Source organism: Microplitis mediator, chromosome 6, assembly GCF_029852145.1.
Source record: "Microplitis mediator isolate UGA2020A chromosome 6, iyMicMedi2.1, whole genome shotgun sequence".
Taxonomy (NCBI): domain Eukaryota; kingdom Metazoa; phylum Arthropoda; class Insecta; order Hymenoptera; family Braconidae; genus Microplitis; species Microplitis mediator.
In genome coordinates, this window is record NC_079974.1 from 20,541,987 (window position 1) to 20,569,975 (window position 27,989).

Genomic DNA, 27,989 nt, shown 5'->3' on the forward strand with positions numbered 1-27,989 from the left:
TAAATAGAGTAAATAATTTAAAAAAATGCACTTAATAATTTTTAAATTTTTTAAATGCGCATTTTTTTTTAATTTTATTTTTTAATTATTTACTCTATTTATTACGAATTTTAAATTCGTCTGATGTCCGCTACATTCACACTCATTGCATTCACACTGATAATTAATTTTAATTTTTTTTTTTTAATTTAATAGTTTATTAATTATGATACTGAAGTTAGCCGACGTCTAATAATTTTTAGATTTTTTTAAAAATCATAAATTATAAAAAATAAATATTTTAAAAAAATGCACCTTTAGTTTTTTAAATTTTCGACGTATGCATATTTTTATTTTTTGTTTTTTTATAATTGTTTTGCTAAAAAAAAAATCCGAACATTACTAATTGTCTGCTGACTTCAGGATCATTTATATGATTCTGAAGTTAGCAGACAATTAAATATTTTGTTTTTTTTTTTAACAATTAAATTTGAAGAAAATAAAAAACTAAAAAATGGCACTTGTAGTTTTGAAAATTTTCTACATGTGCATATTTTTAGTTTTTTTTCGTTTTAAATTGAATTGTTGAAAAATAAATCCGAAAATTGTGAACCGTCTGCTGACTTCAGGATCATATCATTTATTAATTATTCATTAAACGATTATTATTAATTATTACCTTTTATGCTGCCTGAAGATGTATGAGGTGTTTGAAGTGTATGTGATGTAAGGGGTAGCGGCGAACCTGAGGAAGTCGCGGAGTGTTCCAATTTGGAACTCACCGCGCTCCACATTTCGAACATGTTGAACGCCGTGGTGACCGTGCTTGTCCTCGTACTCCAAAATGAATTTCACGCGCGGGTACATATACGTATGTATAGTATCACTATTAATCTTTCTTTTACAAATTAATTAATTAATTAATTAACTTATTTCAATTATAATAATATGTCACATGTCACAATAGCGGCGATCCAGCACCGCGAATTAAATCACTGCTTTTCAAAATTTTATTTATCTTCACAATAAATATTATTTTACTTTTTTTTACGATCCGCATCGATGATTATTAATTTTATCATTATCATTATAATCCTGAAATAATAATTTACATTAAAAAAATAATTTAAAAAAAAATAATTTTTTTTTATTTGTTTCTCGTTTACTGTTTGAAATAATGATTTGTGATTTTAAAATAGCGGAAAAAAGGACTTCAAGTATATAAAAGTACTCATACAGTCACGCGTCACTACATATGGGTATATAAATATTTTTTTTTTTATTATATTTATGAATATATGAGTATATAGTTAGTAACTCTTATAAAAGTAGGATAACTACCCCCAGGCAATTTATATGCCTCTTGAACAATATGCGTTGTACCACAATAAATACAATTCGTTTGTTTCATTTCTGTCGATAGCTTCGAGGCCTATATATATGTATATGTATATGTATAGGGGAAGGGGGGCAAAACGGGGTATCTCCAAAATTTGATAAAAAAAAATTTAATATTTTAAATGGTTTTTAAACATTCCAAAATCACTTTCATAAATATAGTTAAGCGTTACTTTGAATTTTTTTTGGTAAACTTTTTCAAAAATAAATTGTCAGTTGAAAAATATTAATGACGTTTGTTTTATGATAAAAACTATTAAAAATTTTTTTTCTTCTTTTGTATCCAATAAACATGTAAAATATAATTTTTCTTCATGTAAATTACTTACAAAAAAATTCAACTCAATCAAATTCGTTTAAAATCCAGAAATTTTTTTTTACCTTTTTTAGGGGGTACCCCACTTTGCCCGCAGAAATGAAAAATTTTTTTTTTCAACGGTAACTGAAAATTTCTTCTATTTACTTTGAATATCATTAAAAAAAAAAGATTTAGCGTATTTGAGTCCTCGAAAACTTGGTATTTCCTTAAGTACCCTTTTGCCCCTCCCTCCCCTATAAAATTACCAAAAATGATATTTTATTAATTTAAAAAAAAAATTTACCCAACAATAAAATTTGTTTAATTTAGATCGACACATTTATAATTAAACTACTCAATAATAAATGAGATGACAGTGAAAAAACTGTAATCAACATTCCGACTTTTTTTTTTCAAAATATATTTTTAAAAAATGTGCAATTTTTTTTTAAATTTTTTATTCAGATGGTTTCCCTTTAAAACTCAGTACTAGTCCGCGCAAGTTGAAAAGCTCGTGGAGTATAAGTACACTTGAGTATCGAGCGAATAGAAACTCACGCGCGACCACCAAGCAAGTCTAGCTCTCCTTTACTTTACCTAGTTGCTTTTGCCTCCTATACCACGGTCCTCTTCAGGGCGTAACTCCCACTGTGCTGGTTGCCGGGTACAAGTAACTACAACTAAACCTACACGTGCACTACCGTGTGCACTCGAATACAACACGGTACGTGCATTTATAGTTGAGTTTGTATTTCTATATACACACTATAGGCATCTGGCACGGGAATCTACTTCTCATGTAACCTAACAGTTGTATCTATATCTATATCTCTATATACCGAATATATACATATGTGTACAAATACATTTAAACTGTATTGTTAAATTAAAATTTAAATCGCACTCGTCATAAATATTTTTATTTAAAATGATCGAACAAGTAGTGAAAGTCAAATTTGGTCAGACGTTGAATAGAAAAAAAGGACTACACAGACATGGATGTAGATTATTAAGGCATGGTCATTATAATGATTTATAAAATGTTGAAATAGGAGTAAAGGTAGTAAAAAGAGACCCTTATCAGTTAACCGCAGCGAACCGCAGGGACGAGGAAATTGAACAGGAGCGTTGGTAAACTCGGTCGTGGCACGCTTCATGGAAAGTGAAACCAACGCGCGAATCCAGGACGAGTTGCCGGACTCCTATTCACTCTTATTCTCTTTCTCACTTCACTCCCAGCCACGTGGACTATCGGGACCTTTAAAGCTCGATCCTAGGCGCTCGCGCGACCCACTTTGACCCACTGCTGTGTTGTTTTATATATAGTCTACTTGTTTAATTACAACTTCACATTCGCTATATACGTTTTTTATTAATATATTATTAAATTATTTATTCATTTATATATGAATTTATTATGTAAGCTCGACCCTTATCGGGTTAATAAAATATATATTTTTTAAATTAAAGGCAATAAAATAATTTGTTTAAATTGAATTTTTTTTTTCGTAACTAAAAATAAAAAAAACGGTGGAAATTTTAACGCTTGAATAGAAATGTATTTTAAGTGGTATAGGAGTGAAAAGTTTTTTTTTTGTATAATTTATATTTTGAGATATTCATTAAAAAAAAGGTCGTGAGGCGCGGAAGCGTTGCATCGCTTAGCGCATCGCAGGGACTCTACTCGTATGAATTATTTTAGCCGCGGGGGCATCGCATCTTATTTAGGTCGTGTACACGTAGCCTATACTAGCTCTGTGTGTATAGTAATAGTAGATTTAACGAGGCGGCCACCGACGCCACGGAAGTATATAGACCCGGCTTCGCGACGTTGTACTGACTCTAGCCGGCTAGAGCCAAGTATCTATTTTTTTTTTTTTTTTTCATCATATAGAGTATTATATTTCTTTTATTCGCGACTTTTCTCGCTGTGAAAAGCTTAAGCTCAATCGATTTTGTAGAAATATTAAACGAATTTTTTATTTTTTTAAAATATTTATGGCTTTTTTTTAATATATAAATATATACGTCTTTAAAAATTAAGTAATGCAGCATATGTAGGTTTGTAAATATAAAATGCGTGTGCGTGTTCAGAGTAAATTACTTAATAATTTCCATAACTAGGCAATAGTAGAAAAAAAGGGGGGGGGAGAGCCGCGGGAAAAAAAAATGATGAAGCAAGTGTCTGTTTAAATATATAAATATATATGAAGTCTATGAGAGGAAGGGGGCAAAAGGGGGTAGGGTTGGTAAAACGGGTACCCCAAAAATTTTGTAAAAAACAATTTAATTTTTTAAATGTTTTTGAATATTTTTTGTAAAACTTTTTCAAAAATCGAGTTTCAGTCGAAAAATGTTAATGGCTTTTGTTTTATGATAAAAACGAATAAAAAAATTTTTTTCTTTTGCATCTTTTTGTTTAATATGCAAAAATTTTTTTTTCACCTTTTTTAGGGGGTACCCCATTTTGCCCGCCAAAGTTTAAATTTTTTCGTTTCAACGGCAGCCGAAATTTTTGTTCATTTAATTTGAATACCATTAAAAAAAAAAAATTTAACGTATTTGCCTCCCCTTTGCCCCCCTTTCCCTATATTAAATGTAAAAATCGAGAAACAATTAAAAATAAATGATAAAAGATAATTTAAAAATTTATGTAACCCACCAATAATATTATTTCGGGCACTTTTGAATAAATTAAAATAATTCACTATACGGTAGATACTAAAAATAATTTATAGTAAAACTAAAAATCACTTGTTTATAAATATTATTATTATTGATTAATAGAACACACTTGAATCACAGATTAATCCCGTTGAAAATGGTCGTTGATAAATATATATGTATACGTAACTGCACGATAACTTCGTTTACTATCACTTTTAACGATTCTTAATATACCTCAAATCACAAATAAATATTTTTTATCAACATAAATTTTCACAATATGTTACATTAATTATCATTAATCAAACTATAAGCCATGATTTTTAAAATTTCACAGCCTTTGTGTTATTCTATTTATTAAATAAATATATGTAATATGTATATAGGTATATATGAAGATCTATCGTCTCACTAGTTGGAAATAACACACACTTAAAGTTGTATATTAAATAATTAATTAACTAATGATAATTATAATTAATCTAAAATATATAAATTCACTAGTATCAGGTACTACTAATCATCATTTAATAAATGGTATAAACACACGAGTGTACTGTTCGTAACTCCCGCTCACTGGCGTCTGTTCTCCGCACGTTATGTTTGTTATCTCCTCAATATAATAGATGCGCGCGCGCAATCGTACTCTGTCCCCTAACTAATATATAACTATATTTATCTTTCTTTTTCTACATACTTATTTCCCTGACTCTCGATATATGAAAAAACATATATATATAATTCTCTAAACACAGTTACAATACACTTGTCTTTACACATTTCACATAAATAATTTTAAAAATAATCAACTCCCACCCTTTGGAGCAAAGTTTTAAATTCAAATTTAAAATTAAAAACTCGTGTGGTAACAGAGTTTTTGAATAAATATTTTTAAATTAACCGGTTAATTAATAATGGTACTGACGATACGACAGTAAAAGTTAAGACTGTCTGTTATGTTGGCTGTAGAAATTTAGTTCTGGTATATGCGGTTCTTACACGACCGTAGCTGATGGTTGACTGGTGCGGCGCAAGACCAGACAGCCCCACCATTATTTTCTCCTCAAGCGTTAGTATGAGAAAAAATAATGTCAGTGAATAAGTAAAAGAGAGGTAGACAGGAGTTATTGTAAAGGGGAAGGGAGATTGAGAGGAAGGGGCAAAGAGAAAAAGAGAAAGAGGATTAAATAGCTTAGAGGGTAGCCAGAAGGGTGAAGTGACGTGTTGAAGACTAGAAAACTACTGAAGACATGATGATGCTGAGGAAAAAGAAGGATTGAGAGGATCACAGTTGGGGTAGGTTATACTAGTTTTACTATATATACTCTTTTCAGCCCCTCGTCGTTCAATAAAGAGGGAAACTGAGAGAGAAAGAGAGACAGAGAGCTTTATGTAATGTTTTATAGAGTTGAGGGAAAGCACAGTCGTTTTGAGGGAACGAGAGGGTTCACTTGAATGAAATTCTCATGTGGAAGATGACATGAGGGTAAGCTTAATATTATTCGGACAATTTACAGATGTCATATATATTGAATAAGATGATGGTTCATTCATAATTTTTTTTTGATAGCAGTTTAATAAAAAAAACTGTTTTTTTTTACGAAAAATTTATTTATAGATTTTTTTAAAACATAAAAATTACTATTAGATTTAATTAAATTTATGTAACTAGCATTATCTCCACCCGTCAATTCAATTTTCAACGCTATAACTTTATTTCTTAATGATTCTTAATGATTGTTCATTTGATGATTTTAATTACAATTTATTAATAACAGATTTTTAAAAAATTCATTCATTTAATTAATGAATTACTCAATCTTCTCAAACTTTTATGTACTGTAAGTTTTAATAAAAATTTTTGTAAGACGACAAAATGTCTTGTTATTTATTAATATAGATAACATGAAATTCAAATATTTTTTGGAATTAAAAAAAATAATGTTAATGAAATATTTATAATAGAAAACTCGTGGCATGCGTTTAAAATGTACTTAATATAGTCTTTGCAATAAACGTGAATATAATTAATTTTTAATGGAAAGACGGTGGTAATTAACGTCACATATAGACAATATTTATAATTAATAAATAGCAAAAAGTGAATAAGTATTGTCACTATTTTTTATATTTAAAAAATACTAAAAATAAATCGATGCAAAAATATACATACAAATATATATAGGGTAGAAGTGAAATTTTTAGCCACTTAGAAATTTTGAATAAAATAATTTGTAAAATACGCAACAAAATAATTAATTTTTTTTTAATACGTTTTCATTATTTAAAATAAAGTATTAAATGTCCAAAAATGGAGCAGTGGCCACAAATGGTACTTCTACCCTATAAGATATATAAAAAAAAAAAATTATTAATTTAAATAAATTTTTTTTTTAATACACTGTAAAAGATTTGCGGAGTGAACACAGAGTTAATCCAAATGATTTTTTATTTAATTAATCACTTGGTATAAATTCACTCCAAGGGGGAGTTTATTTTAATATTAAATTTCTAACCCTGATTAAGGAAAATGATTTGAAATGATTCAAAACAATTTGAAATGATTTAAAATAATTTGAATCGACTAATATATAAATATACACTTAGCATGGAGTAAATCATTTTTCTTAATAAGGGAAATCGGAGTGAATGCGATTTTAAATAAAATCTCCAGCACTCCGAAATCTACTCTGTTGAAAATAAACTTCCTTTGCACACGAAGTGATTTTTTTTTACCCCCGGAACTCCGAGTGACGGAGTAAATTCCGATTTAAATAAAGTTCGTATTCACTCCTGATTTTTCAGTGTAATAAATGGCTGCATTTTCATATTTATATTTAAAGGGTAATTTATTAGAAATTATATTAGTTGTACTAGAAATTCTAAAACATTAATATATATATATATATATATATATATATATATACAATATTTAATAAAAATAACAATAATAATATATTTGAGATAGTAGATATGAAGTGGTGAAATATTTCGAGTATGTATATCTTGAAGATATGATGGTGATTGCTCAATGGATCGATAGGCAGTGGATCGATTTATATATATATGTAGTTGGTAAGATGATGGTAGTAGGGATTGTAGGGTATACCGAGTAGCAATGAAGGGGATGCATTGAAGCAAGTCTTGAGGAAGCTACCTGCTTAGAATAAAGAGTCCCTCTTTAACAATGCCTAGTCAATTCGTGCTTGTCGACAAGGAGCCCATAGTCCCGTCGACAACTTGACAATACTGTTTTACGGCTGACTATCACTATATATATATAGATTTTTAAGTTAAAGAAAAAGAGAAAAAAAACAAAATGGATAGATTGGGGGTGGAAAATAAAACATATGGATGAATTCGAGAACTTGGTATAGTTCTATATAAAAATCTTTTTAAAAAAAACCTAGCGGTAAAATAGCAGTCATTGGATATTTCAGAGAGCCGTTAGGTATATTTTTTTAATTCGCGATCAAACGGATCGAGTTTGGGGATCAAGATCGTGGGATAAAATACTCATATATTTTTTTTAAAAATTCATCTATTGATAAATACATATTTTATTGAGGAAATGCCACCTAAAATTGATATTGTCGTCATCAAAAAAGGTGGAATGAACTTTTTATTAATGTAATATTAAACATCTGGTTGTTGATGCTTTTGTGAATATATAAAAAGGGTTTTTTTTTTTTTTATTAATTCATACATGTTCTATTTCTTTTGAATAAATTTTTTGTTAAAGTTTTATACAGTTATAGTTTACAAGGAGATAGATCGATACTTGATACATAAGTATGTATTTTTTTTAGATTTTTTACATGAATAATGTAATCAGTACAATGAAAAATAATAAATTGTCACACTGTAAAAAGAGCGGTGTTAAAAATGGACTCGTTTTAACTCCGCCCGGTGTAAAAATGAAATTACACCGGTGTAATACACCGGTGTTAAAAATACTAGTGTTAAAGCGGAGTAAAACCGGTGTAAAAGCGGAGTAAAACACAAAAAATGTCAGTTCTTTATGAAAATTAATAAAAAATATCATTTATTAACAAGTAAAGTGATCGAGTAAGTAAAAATATTCACAAAGTAAAATATTTTAACACCGGTAAAGAATATTTACACCGGTGGCGGCGTTATTTTAACACCGAAGATTTTTTTTTAACACCGGTACAGAATAACTACACCAGCGGCAGCGTTATTTTAACACCGGTCTATAATATTTACACCGGTGGCGGCGTTATTTTAACACCGAAGATTTTTTTTTAACACCGGTACAGAATAACTACACCGGGGTGGCGGCGTTATTTTAACACCGGTACAGAATATTTACACCGATAGCAGCGTTATTTTCACACCGCTTTCGGGGGTAAATTTAACACCGATAATTTTAACACCTACACCGCTTGGACTTACACCGGTGATTTTTTACAGTGTATATTTTTTTTCGGCATAAAATTATGAGTGTGAATGTAGCAAACATCAGGAAAATAATATAAATAAATAGACTAAATAATTAATAAAATCAAATTTTAAAAAAACGCGCATTTAAAAAATTTTCAAATTAATAAGTGCATTTTTTAAAAATAAATTTTTTAAAATTATTTACTCTATTTGTTAATAATAAAAAATTTGTCTGATGTCTGTCACATTCACACTCGTATAAAATTTTGTTTCTTTGATCATAATTAAATTAATTAATTAATTATAAACAATAATGTTATAAGTTTTAGTATTATTTTAGTAAAATCAATACTCGTGATATATTACTGTAAAAAATTGAATACACATATATGTAAAAACAAAATTACTTCTTTACTATTCCAAGAACTTGTATTATAGTGTAGAGGTCCTTCATTTTACTCGTGTCACGGTAGTTTTCGACAGATTACAGTTATCTAAGGCTAGTTCCTAATGTTGCTGTCAACGACCTGTGCTGACTTTTTTTTTATTTTTTGCTTAGAAACCCATTCTCGGCTAATAGACGATAAACGCGTGTACAGATTGTAAAATAAAAGTACACAAAAAATTCAACGATTGCCAAAAAAATTTTTTAATCTTGGCCTTTTTTTTTTTTTTTTTTTTTTTATTATCAAACACGAACTGCCAATAATTTCTAATGTAATTATGAATCATTTATAAATTAAAAATTCATAAATCTCAGCATTGATGAATAATTATATTTAAAAAATTTTAATTTAATTTACATTTATATAGATAAGAATACTGATCTTTATATAAAATAATAAACTATTTATAGAAAATTAAATGGTGAATAAAAAATGCATGATAAAAAAAATTGTAAATTATAAAAAAAGGGTTTTATAATTGTGTAATTTTTTTTTTTATAAATAGAACAGTGTATATCATAGATATATATGTATATAGTTTTGTACACAACCAATAATGTAACATCGCACGTTTTGACAAGTAAAGGCGTCATGACGCTTATCGTGAACCTGATTGTCTGCCAGTTTTCGGTTGTGGCCCAGGGTCATTAACCTCACGGCTTGCTTGCTACACTATGGATTTACAGTTATATGTTATATGTTATATGTAAGTCGTGGCTGTATATATATATATATACATATAATAAGTCACTATCTTAACATCACGACATACTAAAACTATGAGATGACTTTTAATGTTGTTTAAATTACGTAGACATTTGTTCCCGACCTTTATGTTATGACTCATCCATTTAATTTTTACATTTATGTGTAAACTTTAAGTCTAAAAATATAACATAAATAAAAATATAGTTATTGATTGTTTAGATGATTGATAATTATTGCGCAAGTATGTCTTATAGTTTAAAGTAATAAGTAATTTTGAAATACTAAGTAAATACACCCCGTGTAAAAAAAATTCCAAAAAAGTTCCGCCTGTGGAACTTCTAAAGATGAGACAGATTTGAACTTCGAATAGAACTTTTTTGGAACGGTAGTAACTTTGATGGTAAAAAAAAGTTTTTATGAGCAAATTTAGAGTCGAAAAAGGACGTTTTTGGAATTTTTTATGGACGTTTTTTTTGTTCTATAAAAAATTCAAAATTAATGATTTTTGAACTATTTTGACATGTTTCTGGAACGTCTTTAGTCTACAAAAGATGCAAATTAGTGATTTTGGAATGCCTTTTAAAGTCCATAACAAAGTCAAAATTGGTGATTCTGGAACTTTTTTGAAATGTCCATATGAAATTCCAAAAACGCCCTTTTTTGACTCGAAATTTGCTCACAAAAACTTTTTTTTTACTATCAAAATTACTAACGTTCCAAAAAAATTCCATTCGAAGTTCAAATCTGTCTCATGTTTAGAAGTTCCGTATGCGGAACTTTTTTGGAATCTTTTTGGAACGAATTTTCTTTACACGGCCGTTTATTTATTTAATTTTCTCGAAGTGAAATTCATTCTGAATTGGAGTTTGATTTAATATTTCAACTCCGGGTCTGAGTGAAATCCATTCCTAAAAAGAGTTAATTAAAATACTAAAACTCCGAATCGGAGTGAATGTGGATTTAAATAAAATCCAGATCTCAGAAATTACTCCGCTAAAAAATTACTCCCTTTTTACTCCGTATGCGGAGTGATTTTTTTTTACCTCCAGAACTCCACGTGACGGAGTGAATTCGGATTTTAAAAAAATCTTTAATCACTCCAGTTTCACTCCCAATTTTTAACAGTGTCAAAAACTTTTTTTTTTAAATTAAAATATTTACCCGCGTTTAATATTTGAAAAATAATTTAAAATATTCAAAAACTAACATTATCTTATAATAAATTTTGATGATATAGAAAGTTAGGTGGACGACCTTCAAGGTCGGGATTCTCAAATAGGATTTACAGTTTGTCTGGTTTTATGAAAATAAATTTACGAGCCACAATCAGTGACCGGGTGTTCTGGACATTGCCGTATCTATTATTAACTAATACTGTGCTAGAGAAAAAATAAAAAAACAAGAGGTAAAATTTTATTTAAAATTAGATTTTTTTAAATTTTTTTCTTCATTAAATTTTAATATTTTCATGGGAAAAAATACCCATTACTCAATTTAAATAAAGTTTTCAATGTGTCAATGTCAATCATCTAAAATAAAATTTAAAAAAAAAGTGAAAAAAGAAAGACGAGATAAGAAACGAGGAAATGATAACGAGAAAGGAAGAGAAATAGGTTTATTGACCTTTAGGTTTTTTTTTTCTTTTTAAATTTACCGAAATAAGATTCCATTAAATTGGCAAATAATCTATACAGTAATTAACTGGCGAAAGAAGATAATTTGTTTTTCCAAAGTAAAATTATGCCCGGCATCTAATATTATATGAGCTGAAGCAATCAGTAACACTACATAGCTATTATCTTATATGTCGTGTGTTATGAGGTTACGAGATCGAGAAATGGTAGTTGAGAATAATAGACAGAGTGAAAGAGAAAGACAAAGAGAAAGAGATTGAAGAAAGGGTTATATCTGAAACAAAGAATTTTCGCTGATGAACGTCATGTTATACGCGACATATGGTCATTCACCCGCAAGCAAAGGATAGATGTAAATCGACTGCTCACAGCTCAAGTCATTCTCCGGGAGTAAAACGTCACCCGAACGTGCAGTATGCAGTTGAGGTCAACGTACCAATAAAATTCGCGATTGTTTATTCGATTACCATTTAGTTAAAATAAAAATAATAAATAGCTTATATCTAAATCAGTTTAATGCCTTGTAATTTTTATATTATTAAACGCTGACAAACACTACATTCCAACAAAAGTACATATCAATTGTTATGGAAAAATTATTTATCTCGACGGTCTTGATAGCAAACTGTTTAACTTTTACACATTTTCATAAAGTTTTATAGCAGAAGAGGTCGCGAATTCATTTTATAAAAAATATGGAGTTAATACTGAAAACAGTGTAATTATTATTTAGCTTATTTTTATAAATCTGTATTTTATTCCAATCCGGATTCACTCGGTCACTCAGAGTTCTGGAGATGGTAAAAAATCACTTCGTAAGCGAAATTAATAGGGAATTTTTTTTCAGCAGAATGATTTCGAAGTGATGTGATTTTTATTTCAATAAGGAGTTTTGTTGTTAAAATGAACTCCTACTCGGAATGAATTTCACTTTTGAGGAAATTAAATAATAAAATATCATCGCGTTCACTCCGCAAATTTATTACAGTTTATATGAATTTTAACAAAAATACCAAGTTTCTTAAGTTACAATGTGTAAAATATTAATAACAAATCGATGAGCTTAAAGGTTTTCTCAATTAAATTAATTAAAAATAGAATTAAATAATAAATTAGGTAATTATTTTTATTCATATCATTTTCTAATCATATAAATCGAATACTACACGGAGAAAAATTTATAGTAACCATTCCTAGTACGTTTATGAAATATCATCCCATACCGTTATGGTAATGATTACTTGGAATTATGGTATATAGACCCATACTTTCTGGGAAAAGGTCCCATAAGTATGGGAACAATTTCCATCATTGTGGTAACAGTTCCCATATCGCATGTGAAAATATTATGGTAATGATTACCATAATATTATGGTAGTCGTTTCCATCATACTATGGTAAACATTATTATAATATTATGGTAATGGTTACCATAATGTTATGGCAATGGTTACCATAATGTTGTAGTAATGGTTCCTATAATATTATGGTAATGGTTACCATATATTATGCTAATGGTTACCATATATATGGTTATGGTAACCAAATATATGGTAATGGTTACCATAATGTTATAGTAATGGTTACCATATATGTGGCAATGGTTCCTATAATATTATGGTAATGGTTACCATATATTATGCTAATGGTTACCATATATATGGTTATGGTAACCAAATATATGGTAATGGTTACCATAATGTTATAGTAATGGTTACCATATATGTGGCAATGGTTCCTATAATATTATGGTAATGGTTACCATATATTATGCTAATGGTTACCATATATATGGTTATGGTAACCAAATATATGGTAATGGTTACCATAATGTTATAGTAATGGTTACCATATATGTGGCAATGGTTCCTATAATATTATGGTAATGGTTACCATATATTATGCTAATGGTTACCATATATATGGTTATGGTAACCAAATATATGGTAATGGTTACCATAATGTTATAGTAATGGTTACCATATATGTGGCAATGGTTCCTATAATATTATGGTAATGGTTACCATAATGTTATAGTAATGGTTACCATATATGTGGCAATGGTTCCTATAATATTATGGTAATGGTTACCATATTTTATAGTGATGGTTACCATATATATGGTAATGGTTACCATAATGTTATAGTAATGGTTCCTATAATGTTATGGTAACTGTTACCATAATATTATGGTAACGATTACTATAATATTATAGTAATGATAGCTATAATATATATGGGTGCCGTTCCTATAATCAAAATTTCAAAAAAACCGGTTACCATGTATTATAGGAACCATTCCCATAACATATTGTAATTGTTATCACAAATTTCTCTTCATGTAGATATTTATTTGTACTCCAAACCTGCATGAATTTGAATTATTTTTACTCGATTGAATCTAGACTTACGGGATTTCTCAAATAAATAATTCACATGGTACTAATTAATCAATTATATCTTTTCCTGACGTCCGTCCTAAATATAACTTTTTGTTTAATTATTAAGCTCGATAAGTCATCACATTGATGGTGTTTCTGGAATGACATTTTATCATCTGCTTATTTTTTACTTAATCGCCGGGTTACGGAGTCTCTCATCACTACACGGTGGGATGACATAAAAATGATCCGAAAATGGTAAAAACACCATGCGGCCAAAAACTGGGCTTATGAGGTTTTCAAACAAACCATTCAAATAACAAGTTCATAAATTATTATTGGACCTTTTGAAAGTTTGAATTTTCATAATCCTATAGATAGATGATCTACACGATCTACGTGAGTTTAACTACTGCTAGTTTTACTATATAGATAAGTCTTAAAAATATTTTTCGTACTGTTTGATTTATTGTTTAGTATCTAATAGACTTGATCAATAAAATAAAACTCCATGGATCGTAAAATAGAACCATCTTCTGATAGTAGAATACCTGCTGTCAATGAGGTATTAAAAATAATATAAAAATTTTATTACGTGCGATTACCAAAAACGATCGTATGCTTTCTCACAATTTTACTTTTTTTTCAAACAATCGAATCATCGCGTAAATTTTATTTCTAACTAGCGATTTTGTATTACAGAATTTTGTCTCACTTTTATATGTAATTTCAAATGCTCAAAAATTGTTATTTAAACGAGTAGCAATTTTAATAAATTTACTTAATTATCATAAATTATTGCCGACATTCATAAATGTATATATTTCAAATGAAAATGTATAAAATTAAGATCATTTGCGAGTATGCCGGCTTGTATAAAATATTTAAATAAATGTCTGGAAAATGAAATGATAAAAAAAAATTATGTGTGTCTAGACATTGAAAATAAATTATAAGTGAATTCAATGTAAAATGTATGAAAAATTACAATAAAAATTCCAATGATTTTTCGATTAATTAGCAATCAATATATGTTAGTATTTAAAAAAGTATAAAACGCATTAAGCAAACAAAAGTTAATAAATCAAATAGAAAGAAGGCAATTATAATTTATCAAAATAATTAAATTATGTGAGCGAGACATTGAATACAGATCAATTAATATATATATAATAATTATTAATTGTATTTACTTATTAGCTTGGTGAATGTTAATTTAATAATGATAATACTAAAGATAATCGGTAATAAAATATGGTTTTATAAAAAAATAATGTAAAATATAAGAATTAAGAAAGTATTAAAATATACTTTATAAATATGAATAAATATGTATGTAGTTTAAATTCACGTCACCTAAAATACGTAGTTGTTCTTTGCTTGCTCATCGTTTAATTACGCAATATCCATCGTGAAAGCTGACACTCTTCTCTCAGTACAAATATGTACATATACTTAATATATAAATACATTATTTTATACATATATATACAAATTTACTGTTGTACACCCGCACATTTTCTTATTTTTTTTTTTTATTTATTTTATTATTAAACACGATTTTACTTTTTTGTTATTTTATTTATTTTTATAATTATTGTTAAAATTATTTCCTTGTATTCAATATTTTAGGAAAGAATAATAAAACTAATTAATAATAAATAATAATTTTACTCTCTTTCTTGGTATTATATTCACTTAAACGCATAATTGCTCGTATGCTGCACGTGAAAATAGCTCTGATGTGAACACAGTGCTCAATACACTGTACACAACGTGAGGTAATAAAATAGGTGAGGGAAATAAAGTGGAAGGGAATATATATAAACATTTATATCCCTTTCGCTCCTGTTACTATCCATCTATCAATATTTTGTCACCGTGATAAATAAAATTATACTAAAGCTCCTCGTAATGTGTATCCTAACGTATCCACCAGGTAAGTATCAACATTATTGCTCAATATAAATCATCATTTTATAAATATATATGTATATACACTAATGCAAAAAATTAAAGGAGCGAAAAATTTTATAAATTTCGTCTATATTCTAAGTATCAGTTACGATTTTTAAAGTTCGAATAGTAATTTTTCTTGCATAGACAATAAATTTTCATACTTATCCTGTAATTATTAACTTTTTGATCATAGATGAAAAAATTACTATTTAGAATGATGCTATTTACTGATCACTTTATCATTATATTACACTATAAAAAATCACCGGGTAAGTCCAAGCGGTGTAGGTGTTAAAATCGGCGGTGTTAAATTTCAACACCGAAAGCGGTGTGAAAATAACGCCGCCACCGGTGTAAATATTCTGTACCGGTGTTAAAAAAAAAATCTCCGGTGTTAAAATAACGCCGCTGCCGGTGTAAATATTCTTTACCGCTGTTAAAATATTTCACTTTGTAAATATTTTTACCTACTCGATCACTATACTTGTAAATAAATTATATTCTTTAATTATTTTCATAAAGAACTGATATTTTTTGTGTATTATAATCTTTAAAGTTAATACTCCACACACAAAAAAAAAAATTCTCGACTGAAGGTAAATATTCTTGATTCAAGAAAATTTTTTTGGAGACCTAAATTTTCTCAGATAAAGTTGAAATCTTCTCCAACCAAGACGAATTCTCTTGGCTCAAGAAAATCTCGACTTGGTTCCCGAAAACGTTTGTCTTCAAAAATATTTTCTTGACTCAAGATATCTGTTTTTTCTGTGCAAGCGGACGCAGTTTATCCTGCCTTTACACCAGTATTACTCCGCTTTTACACCGGTTACCCCGCTTTTACACCAGTATTACTCCGTTTTTGCACCGGTTACCCCCCTTTTACACCGATTTTACTCCGCTTTTACACCGGTTACCCCGATTTAACACCGGTATTTTTAACACCGGTGAATTACTCTACTAACACCGGTGTAATTTTATTTTAACACCGGGCGGAGTTAAAATGAGTCCATTTTTAACACCGCTCTTTTTACAGTGTACTTGTCATTCTCAATTTATATAGTTCATTTTTTTCCGTGCATAATTTATTAGGGTTGCTTCAAAGCATCAACTGTTTTTTTTTAATTCACGAGTCTCAATTAAAAATTTATTTTTTTTCTATATTTCGTTAACTCAGTCTTCAATTTTTGAGTTCATTTTTCTTTTTAAATCATTTGAATGTTGGCTATCGAAAAAAAAGTCAGATAAAGAGTCTTTTTTTTTACTGACTCAATATCTCGAAAATAAGTTCCCTATACCTATTTTGAAAAAATTTTAACGAGCATTATATCGTTTTTAAATAATTTTACTACTACTTTATCAAAGATCAGTAAATTAATCTTTTTTTTTAATTTTTTTACTATTTGAATGCACTCCCGAAGCACTCAGAGCGATTCCAAAAGCCGGTGATTTATTTTTATGATATAACGAATAAAAAAAAGAACCCGCTCATCAATATTATTAATCGATTTTCAAATAAAAAAAATTAAAGTTCTGTTGGTTTTCGTTTTACATTTTAATATTTTCAACTTAAATACTTTAAAATGAAGAATTTAAAGTATAAATACCAGTATGGTATTGTGGCATGAAGAAAGATGTTTTCTCAAGTTGTACCTTAAGTACCTGCGACCAAATAACCGCCGCATCTTTACAATCGTGAACATAGTTTTAAATTTAAACAAATATTCTTTGTCCTTTACTTGCTTTGACACCCATAAATTTGAAAAAAAAAAATTGTTTTATTATAATTTTCAAGACCGAGTAACCCGTTCTCCTAAAATTTGCCGGTCCATTTATTTAAATCGTTATTTCAAAGCATTTAAATTTTGGTACAGTGAAAAATTCAGGTAGCGCACTTAAAGATAATGCGTGTAGTGAAACTGAGGAGAAACGGAAGATTGAATGACAGGGGACGGAGAATAATTTACGGTGAGCTACGGTCAAAGATTTAAAAAAAAAAATAGTAAAAGATAAAAGCAATACAAAAAAAAGGAGTAATTTTTTTTTATTGTATTTTTGTCTACACAGTAGAGTTAAATGCTGTAGTATCGGCTCGATTGGAAAATTTTTTTTCGTGTTCACATTTATTTATTTATTTTTTTTTTGACCTTACTCTTGATCTCTTTTTATTCATATAGTTTGGTTTGTCCATTTAAAATTTCTATGTGGTGGACCACACACAACAATTCGTTTCAAAGTTACGAATGTATTGAAGTGAATAACAACATGATTCGTTTCATTTGACACGTCAAATTTACTGCATGACCAGTGGGTAAATTTTTATCAATTCACTGATAGTTTCCTTTTTTTTTATTCTTCTATACATTTTTTTAACACATATTATTGGCTCAAAAATCGATGAAAATTTTTTAACTGTTTTCAATAATAAATAAATTATTTTTTGAAAAATGACATACAGAAAAAAAAAATTTCTTAGCGATAGAAAATTTTTGCATTCTGAATTGAAATCAAAATTTTCTTGGGGCGGGAAAAATTTATTTTGAATCAAGACAAAATCTTTCGCGGTAAGAAAAAAATTTTTCCTAGTCCTAAAAAAATTTTTGTTTTAATTTCGTAATGAAAAATTATTCTTGCGCCAAGAAATCCTTATTTTTTATGTATACATTTACTTATATAGAAATTTCAAATTTATTATTATTAAAAAAAATATTTATATGAAGGGTAATGTTGGGCAAAATGAGACACCATTTTTGAGACAAATGAAATTTTTTTTTCGGTTCGATAAAGCTCAGTTATAATTTGTAGAAGAGGATGGGATAAGTTTATCAGTTCAAACAGCACGACAAGATAAAAATTTTTAATAGCAACAAAATTTTTTTTTTCAATTCAAAACAAATTTTTCCAGACGAATTTTTTTTCGTAACAAAAAATAAAATTTATTTAAAAAACATCCACGTTCAAGTATTGAGTTTAAAAATTTGAAATTTAAATTAAAAAATATGAATACAATTATTTATTACTATTGTCTCATTAAATATTCAGCGATTAATTTTCTAGTGAAAAAAAGAGTAATATAAAATGAAATAAGTAATATTATAAAATAAAGCTCAAAAGAAATTGTTAGAGCTGGTCGCACGTGGACACGCGAATCACGACTTTCGGCAAGCGGCCCAGTGGAGAAATCGGAATTAACGAGAAGCAGCTGTCGTGATTTCACCGGATACACGTTTGCTTGGTTGAAAAGAGACCAAGTATAAAAAATAACAACGAAAAAATAAACAAAAAAAAAGTTAAATAAAAGAAAGGCATTCACGAATCACGTAATATGTAAATTTTACTTAAACTTTATTAAATCTGGTAGCAACAAAAGACTTTTTTTCCATTCAACACACCACTGAATTACATATCAATGCTTTTAAACGATAATAGACCAACTAATAGCGATAATAATAATGAATAAAAGTCAGCACAAAAATAAAGGCATTGATATTAAATAGTTTATTAGTTTAGACACTTGCGGGTGTGTTTATATAAGATGATTAACGAGAGAATGTTGAGTCAGAGAACAAGATAAAAAAAAAGAGGTGAAGAAATAATGACTTGGGCAACACCACTGTGGAAGTATATATATTTATATATATATATATATATCTAGTTATATAGAGTTAAGATAAAGAGTGACTGAGAGTGCAATGAATCTTCACTACTCGAGTATACGAGTACTCTACAACAATTATAACTATAGACAAATATATATGTATATATATAGAGCTATAGTATTTTAGAATTTAAAATATGTGTAGTTTGTTATTCGCCAAAACCCCTGGATACACGTTTATCTGCAGTGTCTTCTTAAAGATAGTTGTCCTAATGTAAGTCTCAGATATATTCTTCTAAATGTTTATAAGAGAAGAGAAGAGAAAAGAGAAACAGAGTATATTTAGTCCCCCTGGATCTACGCCAAACTCATCAACAAAAATGAAATCTAGGTCTCCGCACTAGGTTGCTCCGCTCAGTCTACCACTGCATCTCTTCTTCCTGAAAAATATCAACCCTCTCGTGTTTTTTCAAGAAAATGCTGCTCTTATTGTTGTTGCTATTCTCTGTGCTTTGTTTCTTTGTTTTTTCTATTATTAAATTAGTTTTTTTTCATGTTTTATAGTTCAATACTATTAATACTTCATACTTTTTTATGATGTTAAATTTAATGGTTGTTATTCAGTTAATTTATTTCTCGCAGTAATTTTCGAGTTTGAGGAAAGTTGGAAGAAAATGAGGTGAAATTTTGGAAAACAAAAAATTTTTTCTTTTCAGTTTTTACTTACGGTAAAGAGAGAACAGAGTAAGTTAGCCACTTCAAATTCAAACAACGTTGTTAGAATTTTTTATGAAATAAAAAAATTTAGTGTACGTTATTTTTGTTAATTTTTCAGGATTAAAACAAAATAATGCTGCGGGGTAAAAAAACAACACATAATAAAAGTAAATTTTTTTGTTTAAAATTTTGGAGTGGTAAAACTGCGAGTCACAAAACAAATTCTAGTTTAGTCGAATAATTTATCGATTTTGAATTATAACTAAGACCTCAAAATCCTCAACGAATGAAAAGTTATAACTTCGGACTTTTAAAAATTTAAGATAGAAAAGGGAGGGGAGAGAATAAGTCAAATGAGACTTTTGAGGTTCAAATGTGGATAAAATTATTCCTGTACGTTTTGAGTATTTTGAGGCTCTAATCCAGATCATGTTATTCCAGTTTAGTCCTCAAAGTGGTGAAATGGATCGTAACTACTACTTTGAGGACTAAACTAAGATAACTTTCTATACTGTTGTCAATCTTAAAATTCTAAATTGATCCTCAAAAATCTAAACTTAAATCCGAATTTGTTTTTCGACTCGGGACTGCTTGAAATGGTGAACTTGCTCCGTTCAACAACATTATTTGATAATTTGAGTAGTTTATGTCATATGATTTATATTTCTGTTATATAAATTTAGTGAATTAAAAATTTATTTATTGTTACAGTAGTTATTCTATTTCTATACAGTTAGAAGCCATAGAAAGTATTGGGAGAATAAATTACCCAATTAATCTTGTGGTAGGTTATTATTTGTAAATAAATATCGCCTAATTATAATAAAAATTGATGAATTTAGTTTTATAATTATAATATATATAATTGAATTACTAAATTTATGTAACATTTAATTAACTAAAGAACCCATTAAATAATTACTTTCATTATCAATTGATCTATACTTTATATAAGTATGTAAAAATTAGTCATAGAAGCTTATCCGCTCATAGTTATTTAAATATATATATATAAAAAAAATGAATAAGAAATAAAAAGAATTAATGTACAATTAAACAACCTATGCTCATATGTACATTGAATGACTATTGACCTTTACAAAACTGTTTTTCTAATATTATTGACATATATGTCTGTAATTTAATTCATATAGATTACGATCAGTACAAATGTATCTATGAGAATAAACGATAAGCGGTCAAAGCCATCAAAAATATTTGTTCTTACACTTCTGTCATGTTTTTTTGACTAAAAATTAATATCTTAAATTTTTAAAGCAAAATTTCATGGAAAGTGAGGTTCGACTTATTTAGGATGTAAACATGTTTTTGCAACATTTTATTTTTTTGTTGTTACGAATCTTTCAAGAAATTACATTCAAATACTTTTTTATCGGTATTCTATTAGATCATCGGCGAATTAACGGTAAAAAAATATATTTGAGAGCTTGAAGTATTCAAAAATGCTAATTTCAAAAAGTAACAGTTCTTAGTTTTCAGAAGGAATGTACATGATTCAATGATCAGCTTACAAGATAGGCTAATTTTTGCAATTGTTATTAATAACAGTTTACAATAAATGACTTCAATTAATTTCTTTTTCTTTTATGTGACAATTATTTAATGATTCTAGTGAACCAAAATAAAAATGAATTTCAAATGACAGAAAAGTATGAAATGAAAACAAAGTGTTTTAAAGATTAACGTAATCAACTTGCTATATATATGTGTATATATATATATATATATATATATATATGGTTAACGGCACAGGTGAATAAATTTCATACACTTTGCAACAGCATAAGGCACACGCACAATTTTCCCTACCTGCATCCAGGTGCACGTTCTCTTCTCAGTTTTTTTTTCTTTTTTTTTTCATGGCTTCTTATTCACTAGCGTTAATCTACCTACATGCATATACATATGTATCGTTGTTTATAAACGTATACGTAATTTTATAAGAGTGTATTCTAATGGAGGATAACGCAATTCCTGCATGACGTATCTGGATTTCTTCTGTTAAGAGAATTTATATTTATCTGAGGAAAACAAAGTAAGCCCTTGAACAAAACTTTGTACCGTAAGACTTGGATTAGTTTCCTCTGTAAATTTACTTGTCTTACAATGCATTGAATAGAGCGTTAGGAAGTTACTTCTCTTCAACACATGTACGTTAGTTAGCATTCATCAAAAGAATAACAATTTTAAATTATTGCTTCAGTATACACCTCGTCTACAAACAAACGTTAACTTAAGAAGAAAAAAAAATTACATGGAACATAAGAAAATTTAATAAATGAATGAAATTATTATTTCGATTGATAAATATTTGTCAACAAACGATTTAGTTTACTATTAGTATCATATTGTAGAGTAATTTTTTTGTGTAACAAATTGCGCAAGATAATGACAACAACTAGACTGACGTGAAGGTATATATAAAAGAGGTCCGAAAGTTATTCGGGCCCCGCCGGCGGAGAAAGCAACGGGTTTGGCTTGACAGATGGGCAATTGCCCTCATGGTTCTTACTAAGATATGACATCAATGTATAATTGTATCCACATTGCTACGAGCTATTTAAAGATCATCGATAGAGTAACTGATTTAAAACTCATTTCTGCGTTATTTTATTATATCACGATAATGTGGGAAAAAATATAATTGCAACTCATTACGTATACACTCAGAAAATTAAGTAATTGTGTTTATTATGCTAAATTTTTAATTCCAGTCATGTAGAATGATTGGAACGTTTTTCAATCCGAAAATAGATAGGGTTATAATTTTTATTAATTACCTATTATAATTATAATTACCCATCAGGATGGTAACAATTACAATTTCTGATGGTAACAGTTATCATCAGGTTGGTAACAGTTACTATCAGGATGGTAACAGTTACCATCAGGTTGATAACAGTTACTATCAGGATGGTAACAGTTACCATCAGGATGATAGCAGTTACTATCAGGATGGAAACAATTATAATTTCTGATGGTAACAGCTATCATCAGGGTGATAACAATTACTATCAGGATGGTAACAGTTACCATGAGGATGATAACAGTTACCATCAGGATGATAACAGTTACCATCAGGATGATAGCAGTTACTATCAGGATGATAGCAGTTACTATCAGGATGGTAACAATTATAATTTCTGATGGTAAAGGCTATCATCAGGGTGATAACAATTACTATCAGGATGGTAGCAGCTATCATCAGGGTGATAACAATTACTATCAGGATGGTAACAGTTACCATCAGGATGATAACAGTTACCATCAGGATGATAACAGTTACTATCAGGATGGTAATAATCATAATTTCTGATGGTAACTGTTACCATCTGGATTATAAATATAACTATTGAGAATAATTATAATAATTAGGTCTAGTTAACATAAAAGATTGTAACAATTATTATAAATATGGTGAATATTACAATCTAGATGATTTATACAATCATCTAGATAATATTCACTACTATCGGACTGATGGTCGAAAATTTTACCATAACTAGATAGTAATTCCTATTGATTAATTTTCTAAGTGTAAATAAGAGACTAATTACTTCTACCGGAGTGTTAATAAACCCAATTAATGGTTTACTGTTTATGATTTTTATAAAATTTTAATTTTCTTCGATTGAATAAATAAATTTTGTTTTAGTGTCAAGTATAAAAAATAAAGAAAAAAAGTGTACAAATTTTCTATAAACTAATTGACTGCTAATTAATTTTGTTGGTAAAATCGGTTTTTTTTTTACGTAAAGAATATTTTTTTTTTTAATAAATTTATTAATTGGATTAAAAAATATAAACGTGATAATTGTAATTATCAATGTTAAAGGCACAGCTAAGTTGTGCATTCTCTCTTGAAGTGTAACAAACTTTGTCCTTTCAAGAAATTTTAAAACTATGAAGTTTAAACTTCTTCAACTTCTCGACATGAAAAATCTCTTAATGCAAACTTGTACTTATGTACGTACTTACCGAATAAAATGACATTACAATTTACCCTCAACTTATTTACAAAGTACCCTCAACCTTTCAAAATTCATCCCCAAATCTTCTCTTCTATGATTACGTTAAATTGAAATTATGGTTTACCTGAAAGCATAAAATTTATAATCTTATTAGTAAATTGTATCATTCCTCAGTAAATATATATATATTTATACATATATATATATACATATACATATGTATTGAAACTAATTTGTGGAGTTAACTCCGAAAAGGAGTTTTATTCATATTATTAAGAGAATAAGGAAAATTTGTTCCCGCCATATCTATATGATAAAATTAGTTAATGTTATTGAAATTGGTATCATTAGAAAGGTCTTGACTTGAATTTGTGCCTTTTCATACTTTAAACTCTTTTTAATTGCCAAGTATTGAGATAAATAGATTTATCTATATCATTCGAATTACATTTAAATTACGCGGGAAAAAAGACGATCGTATTTATTTTCTTTAAATAAATTAATACTTTAATTATTCTGTCACTAAATATGACTGAATGTCACTGAATATATATCTATATTATTTATATCGCGTTACTTATTCCAAAATGACAGATTTTTATGCTCTCTTTTGGTGTTAGGAAGCTTCTCAAAGCCAAAAAAGTGTGCATAGAAAAAAAAAGGATTCATTGACACAAAAAATCTTTACTCACCTAAAGAAAATTTTTACTTACCCCAATAAATTTTTTGTATTGTGAATTGAAAACAAAAATTTATTTAGAACTAGAAAAAATTAGTTGGTGCAAGGAATTATTTCTTGACCAAAAAAATCTTTTCTCGCCCTAAGACAATTTTTGTATTCAATTGATAATGCATAAAATTTATTAGTGCAAATTAAAATTTTGATGCGGCAAGAAATCTTTTCTTTCTGCGTATTTTACAAATTTAGTAGTGATATTTGGGCAGTCTTCTTAAAAAAAACTACGAAGTGAAGTATGAGAAGTTAAAAAATGATTAAAACATAAATAAATCATTTATTTATAATTTTACACAATAAATTGTTTTTACAAAATATAAATTTTTTCCACCATAAAACTCCATAATAAAATTGGAAGAGGATCAAAAAAATTAAAAATCACTCTGCTGACAAAAACTCTCTATTAACTCCATAGGTAGTGTTTTTTTTAACATAAAAAACCCAAGTGATTGCATGAATTCGTATTTAAAATTCCCTCCTGAATTTTTAGTGTCTAAAGATTTTTTTATAGAGTTTATTTTATAAAAAAAAAGGAAAATTATTCCAATTTTAATACTTTTTAGTTCACCAGATAAAAATAATTAATTCAGATTTAATCCTGTTTGAATCATGAAAAATGAAAAATTCTTTTTAAATATTTTTTGAAAAAAGATTTGGTTTTAGTAGTACATGTTCATTGCCACAGTTACTGAGCCTTTTATAGCTCTAACAACTCTCGCTCTTTAAATGGAAAAAATAAAAGGGCTGGATTAAAGACTAGTGCACACAATATATATTTTGCAAATGTTACATAATAACATTCACTATGTATTATATAAATAAAAAAGTACATTTGAATGTTGGACAGAAAACGAAAATTTATACATTTTTTATTGTCGCAAAAAGTAAAAAATAAATAGTGATTTAAATTGATAACAAAAATAATCGACTCTCGTCCTTACTTCCAAATACGTATAGCTTGACGACCAAGCACTTTCCATCGTGACCTACATTCTCATTATCTTTCTCTCTTTCTTTCTACTGTATTTATCCCACTCCCACTTACAAAACGTTCGCCTAACGCAATGATCTTTTACTTAAATTATTTTTTTTTATTAAACAAACAAGCAAACAAATAATAAATTTTTTATTTATTAAAAAAACTACAAGTGAAATTAAAATTTCAAATTTTTTTTTTTTATAAAAATGATTTTTTTTTGCCACTAAATATATGTAGTTTATTAAAACAACAAATTTTAATATAATAACGTTTGAGGAAGTTTGACATGATTTTTTTTTATTTTTTAATTATGAGAACAATTGCAAAAAATGGCTGAGTCGTACATCACATCGTCTATATTTATGTGCGCGTACCTTGAAGACTATTATCTTGTTATAGAAACGTTTGGGAGACCAGTCTAATGTAATGTAAGAGAAGGCGATTGTTGTCAGTGGACGATGTTGCAATGGGAAGTCTCGTCTCTCGTAATCCGACATATACTCTGCTTGTAATGTTGCTTATTTCGCTATTATTCTTCGTAAACTTAACTCTTGCAAATATCCCGCGAAAACAGTACTTTGTATTCATGTTATGCACTTAGATTATTTTTTGGTATTTTTTACACTTTAAATTACTATGCAGATAGCAATCAATATAAATACACTATGAAATTATGGGAAAAATTACCAATAATGATGTAATTTTTGTCATATTCGAAATAATTTTCTGAGCGCACAGTAGTTTTAATGAAAAATATAATTAATTTTTGTCTACTACATAGTGAAATTTATTATGCTAAGTCGAATATGTGATATATTTGTAAAAAGTAAATATATATGCGCAGATCTACTATCTATTTTTTAAAGATTAATTAAAATAGTGCGTTTACGCATAATACGTCAGGTGATTGCTTCATTATGACCTATACTATTAGAATAAACGAAAAGAACCGAATATGGACGAACAAATTTGAATTGAGATTTTTTAAAAAATTACTATGCGCTGTAATAAAAATCTAGGGGGCTAGAATTTTTAAGATTAAGTTGAAAAATTTTTTATTGTGTAGTTTTAAAAAAAAATTATTTTATCAGAAATATTAAAATAGAGAAATAGATTTTTTGACAACACAGAAATATTACTATGCAGTATGGAAAAAAATTTATGGTAAACGTTCCTAGTACGTTTATGAAATATCATCCCATATAGTTATGGGATACAGGCCCATACTTTCTGGGAAAATTTCCCATAAGTATGGAAACAATTCCCATAATATTATAGTAATCGTTACCATAATATATTAATTGGAATAAATATACTATATATATTCTAATTAATAAATAATGAATTACTATCATATTTTTATAAATTCTTTTTTTATGTCTTTTAAAAGAAGTCTGTTATATAAATGAAAAAAAAAAAAAAATATATATATCGATAACAGCATGAACGGAGTTGCCATTAACAGCTACAGTCGGTAAATGAAAGTGCACACAGTTGGTAATGTAATTTTCTATAAAGTAAAGACCGTTAAGAATTGTTGTCGCCATCCATCGGAGAAATTTAGTAACGACCGGCCTTGCAAGGCTGAGTATAAGGGCCATCGAACTCTTGGCCTACTACTGCGTCATGCAATGCTACGATGCGCACGAACACAAGAATTTATTTGTAAAGGGTTGACGATGTTAATTCACAAGGAATGCATGAGGGTGCCAATTGTCACTAAAAAGAGGGCCATTCATAAAAACATGGACTTTACACTATACATTGTATGTCGAATAGTTAAGACCTCCTACTTTGTGCAGACAATATTTGTAAACAATCCCTGGTGGAAATTTTTCGGAATTTTCTCTGAAAAATAGTTCTAAAGACTTTCTCAAATTTCTCCGGACTTTTTTAGAGATTTTCAAAGATAAGTCAGAAAAATTTCCACCAGGGATTATTAATTAATGATTATTATTACTATTATATGACTTTGCGATTCAAAAATCTATACTAATAAATGGAGAGCTGGTTTTTTTGTTCTGTTATACTGCGAAAACTACTGAACCGATCAGAATAATACTTATACCATAAGATGCAGCGTGTTTCGGATAAGG

At 28.2% G+C, this 27,989-nt stretch overlaps 1 protein-coding gene across 5 annotated transcripts in view; it reads right to left on the bottom strand.

The window, feature by feature from the left end:
- The window catches only part of LOC130669806 (probable nuclear hormone receptor HR3), a 113,525-nt gene that overhangs the window by 53,716 nt on the left and 31,820 nt on the right, over nucleotides 1-27,989 (bottom strand). The window contains exons 1-2 of one of the 5 annotated variants that reach the window (XM_057472890.1): nucleotides 4,338-5,352; nucleotides 659-1,074 (exon numbers count right to left, since the gene is read on the bottom strand). The exons of the other annotated variants lie outside the window; for them this stretch is intronic. Coding sequence (XP_057328873.1) covers nucleotides 659-782 — 124 coding nt within the window. The 5' untranslated portion in view covers nucleotides 783-1,074; nucleotides 4,338-5,352. Of the gene's footprint in view, nucleotides 1-658; nucleotides 1,075-4,337; nucleotides 5,353-27,989 lie in introns of those variants that run through there. 5 annotated transcript variants of the gene reach the window in all.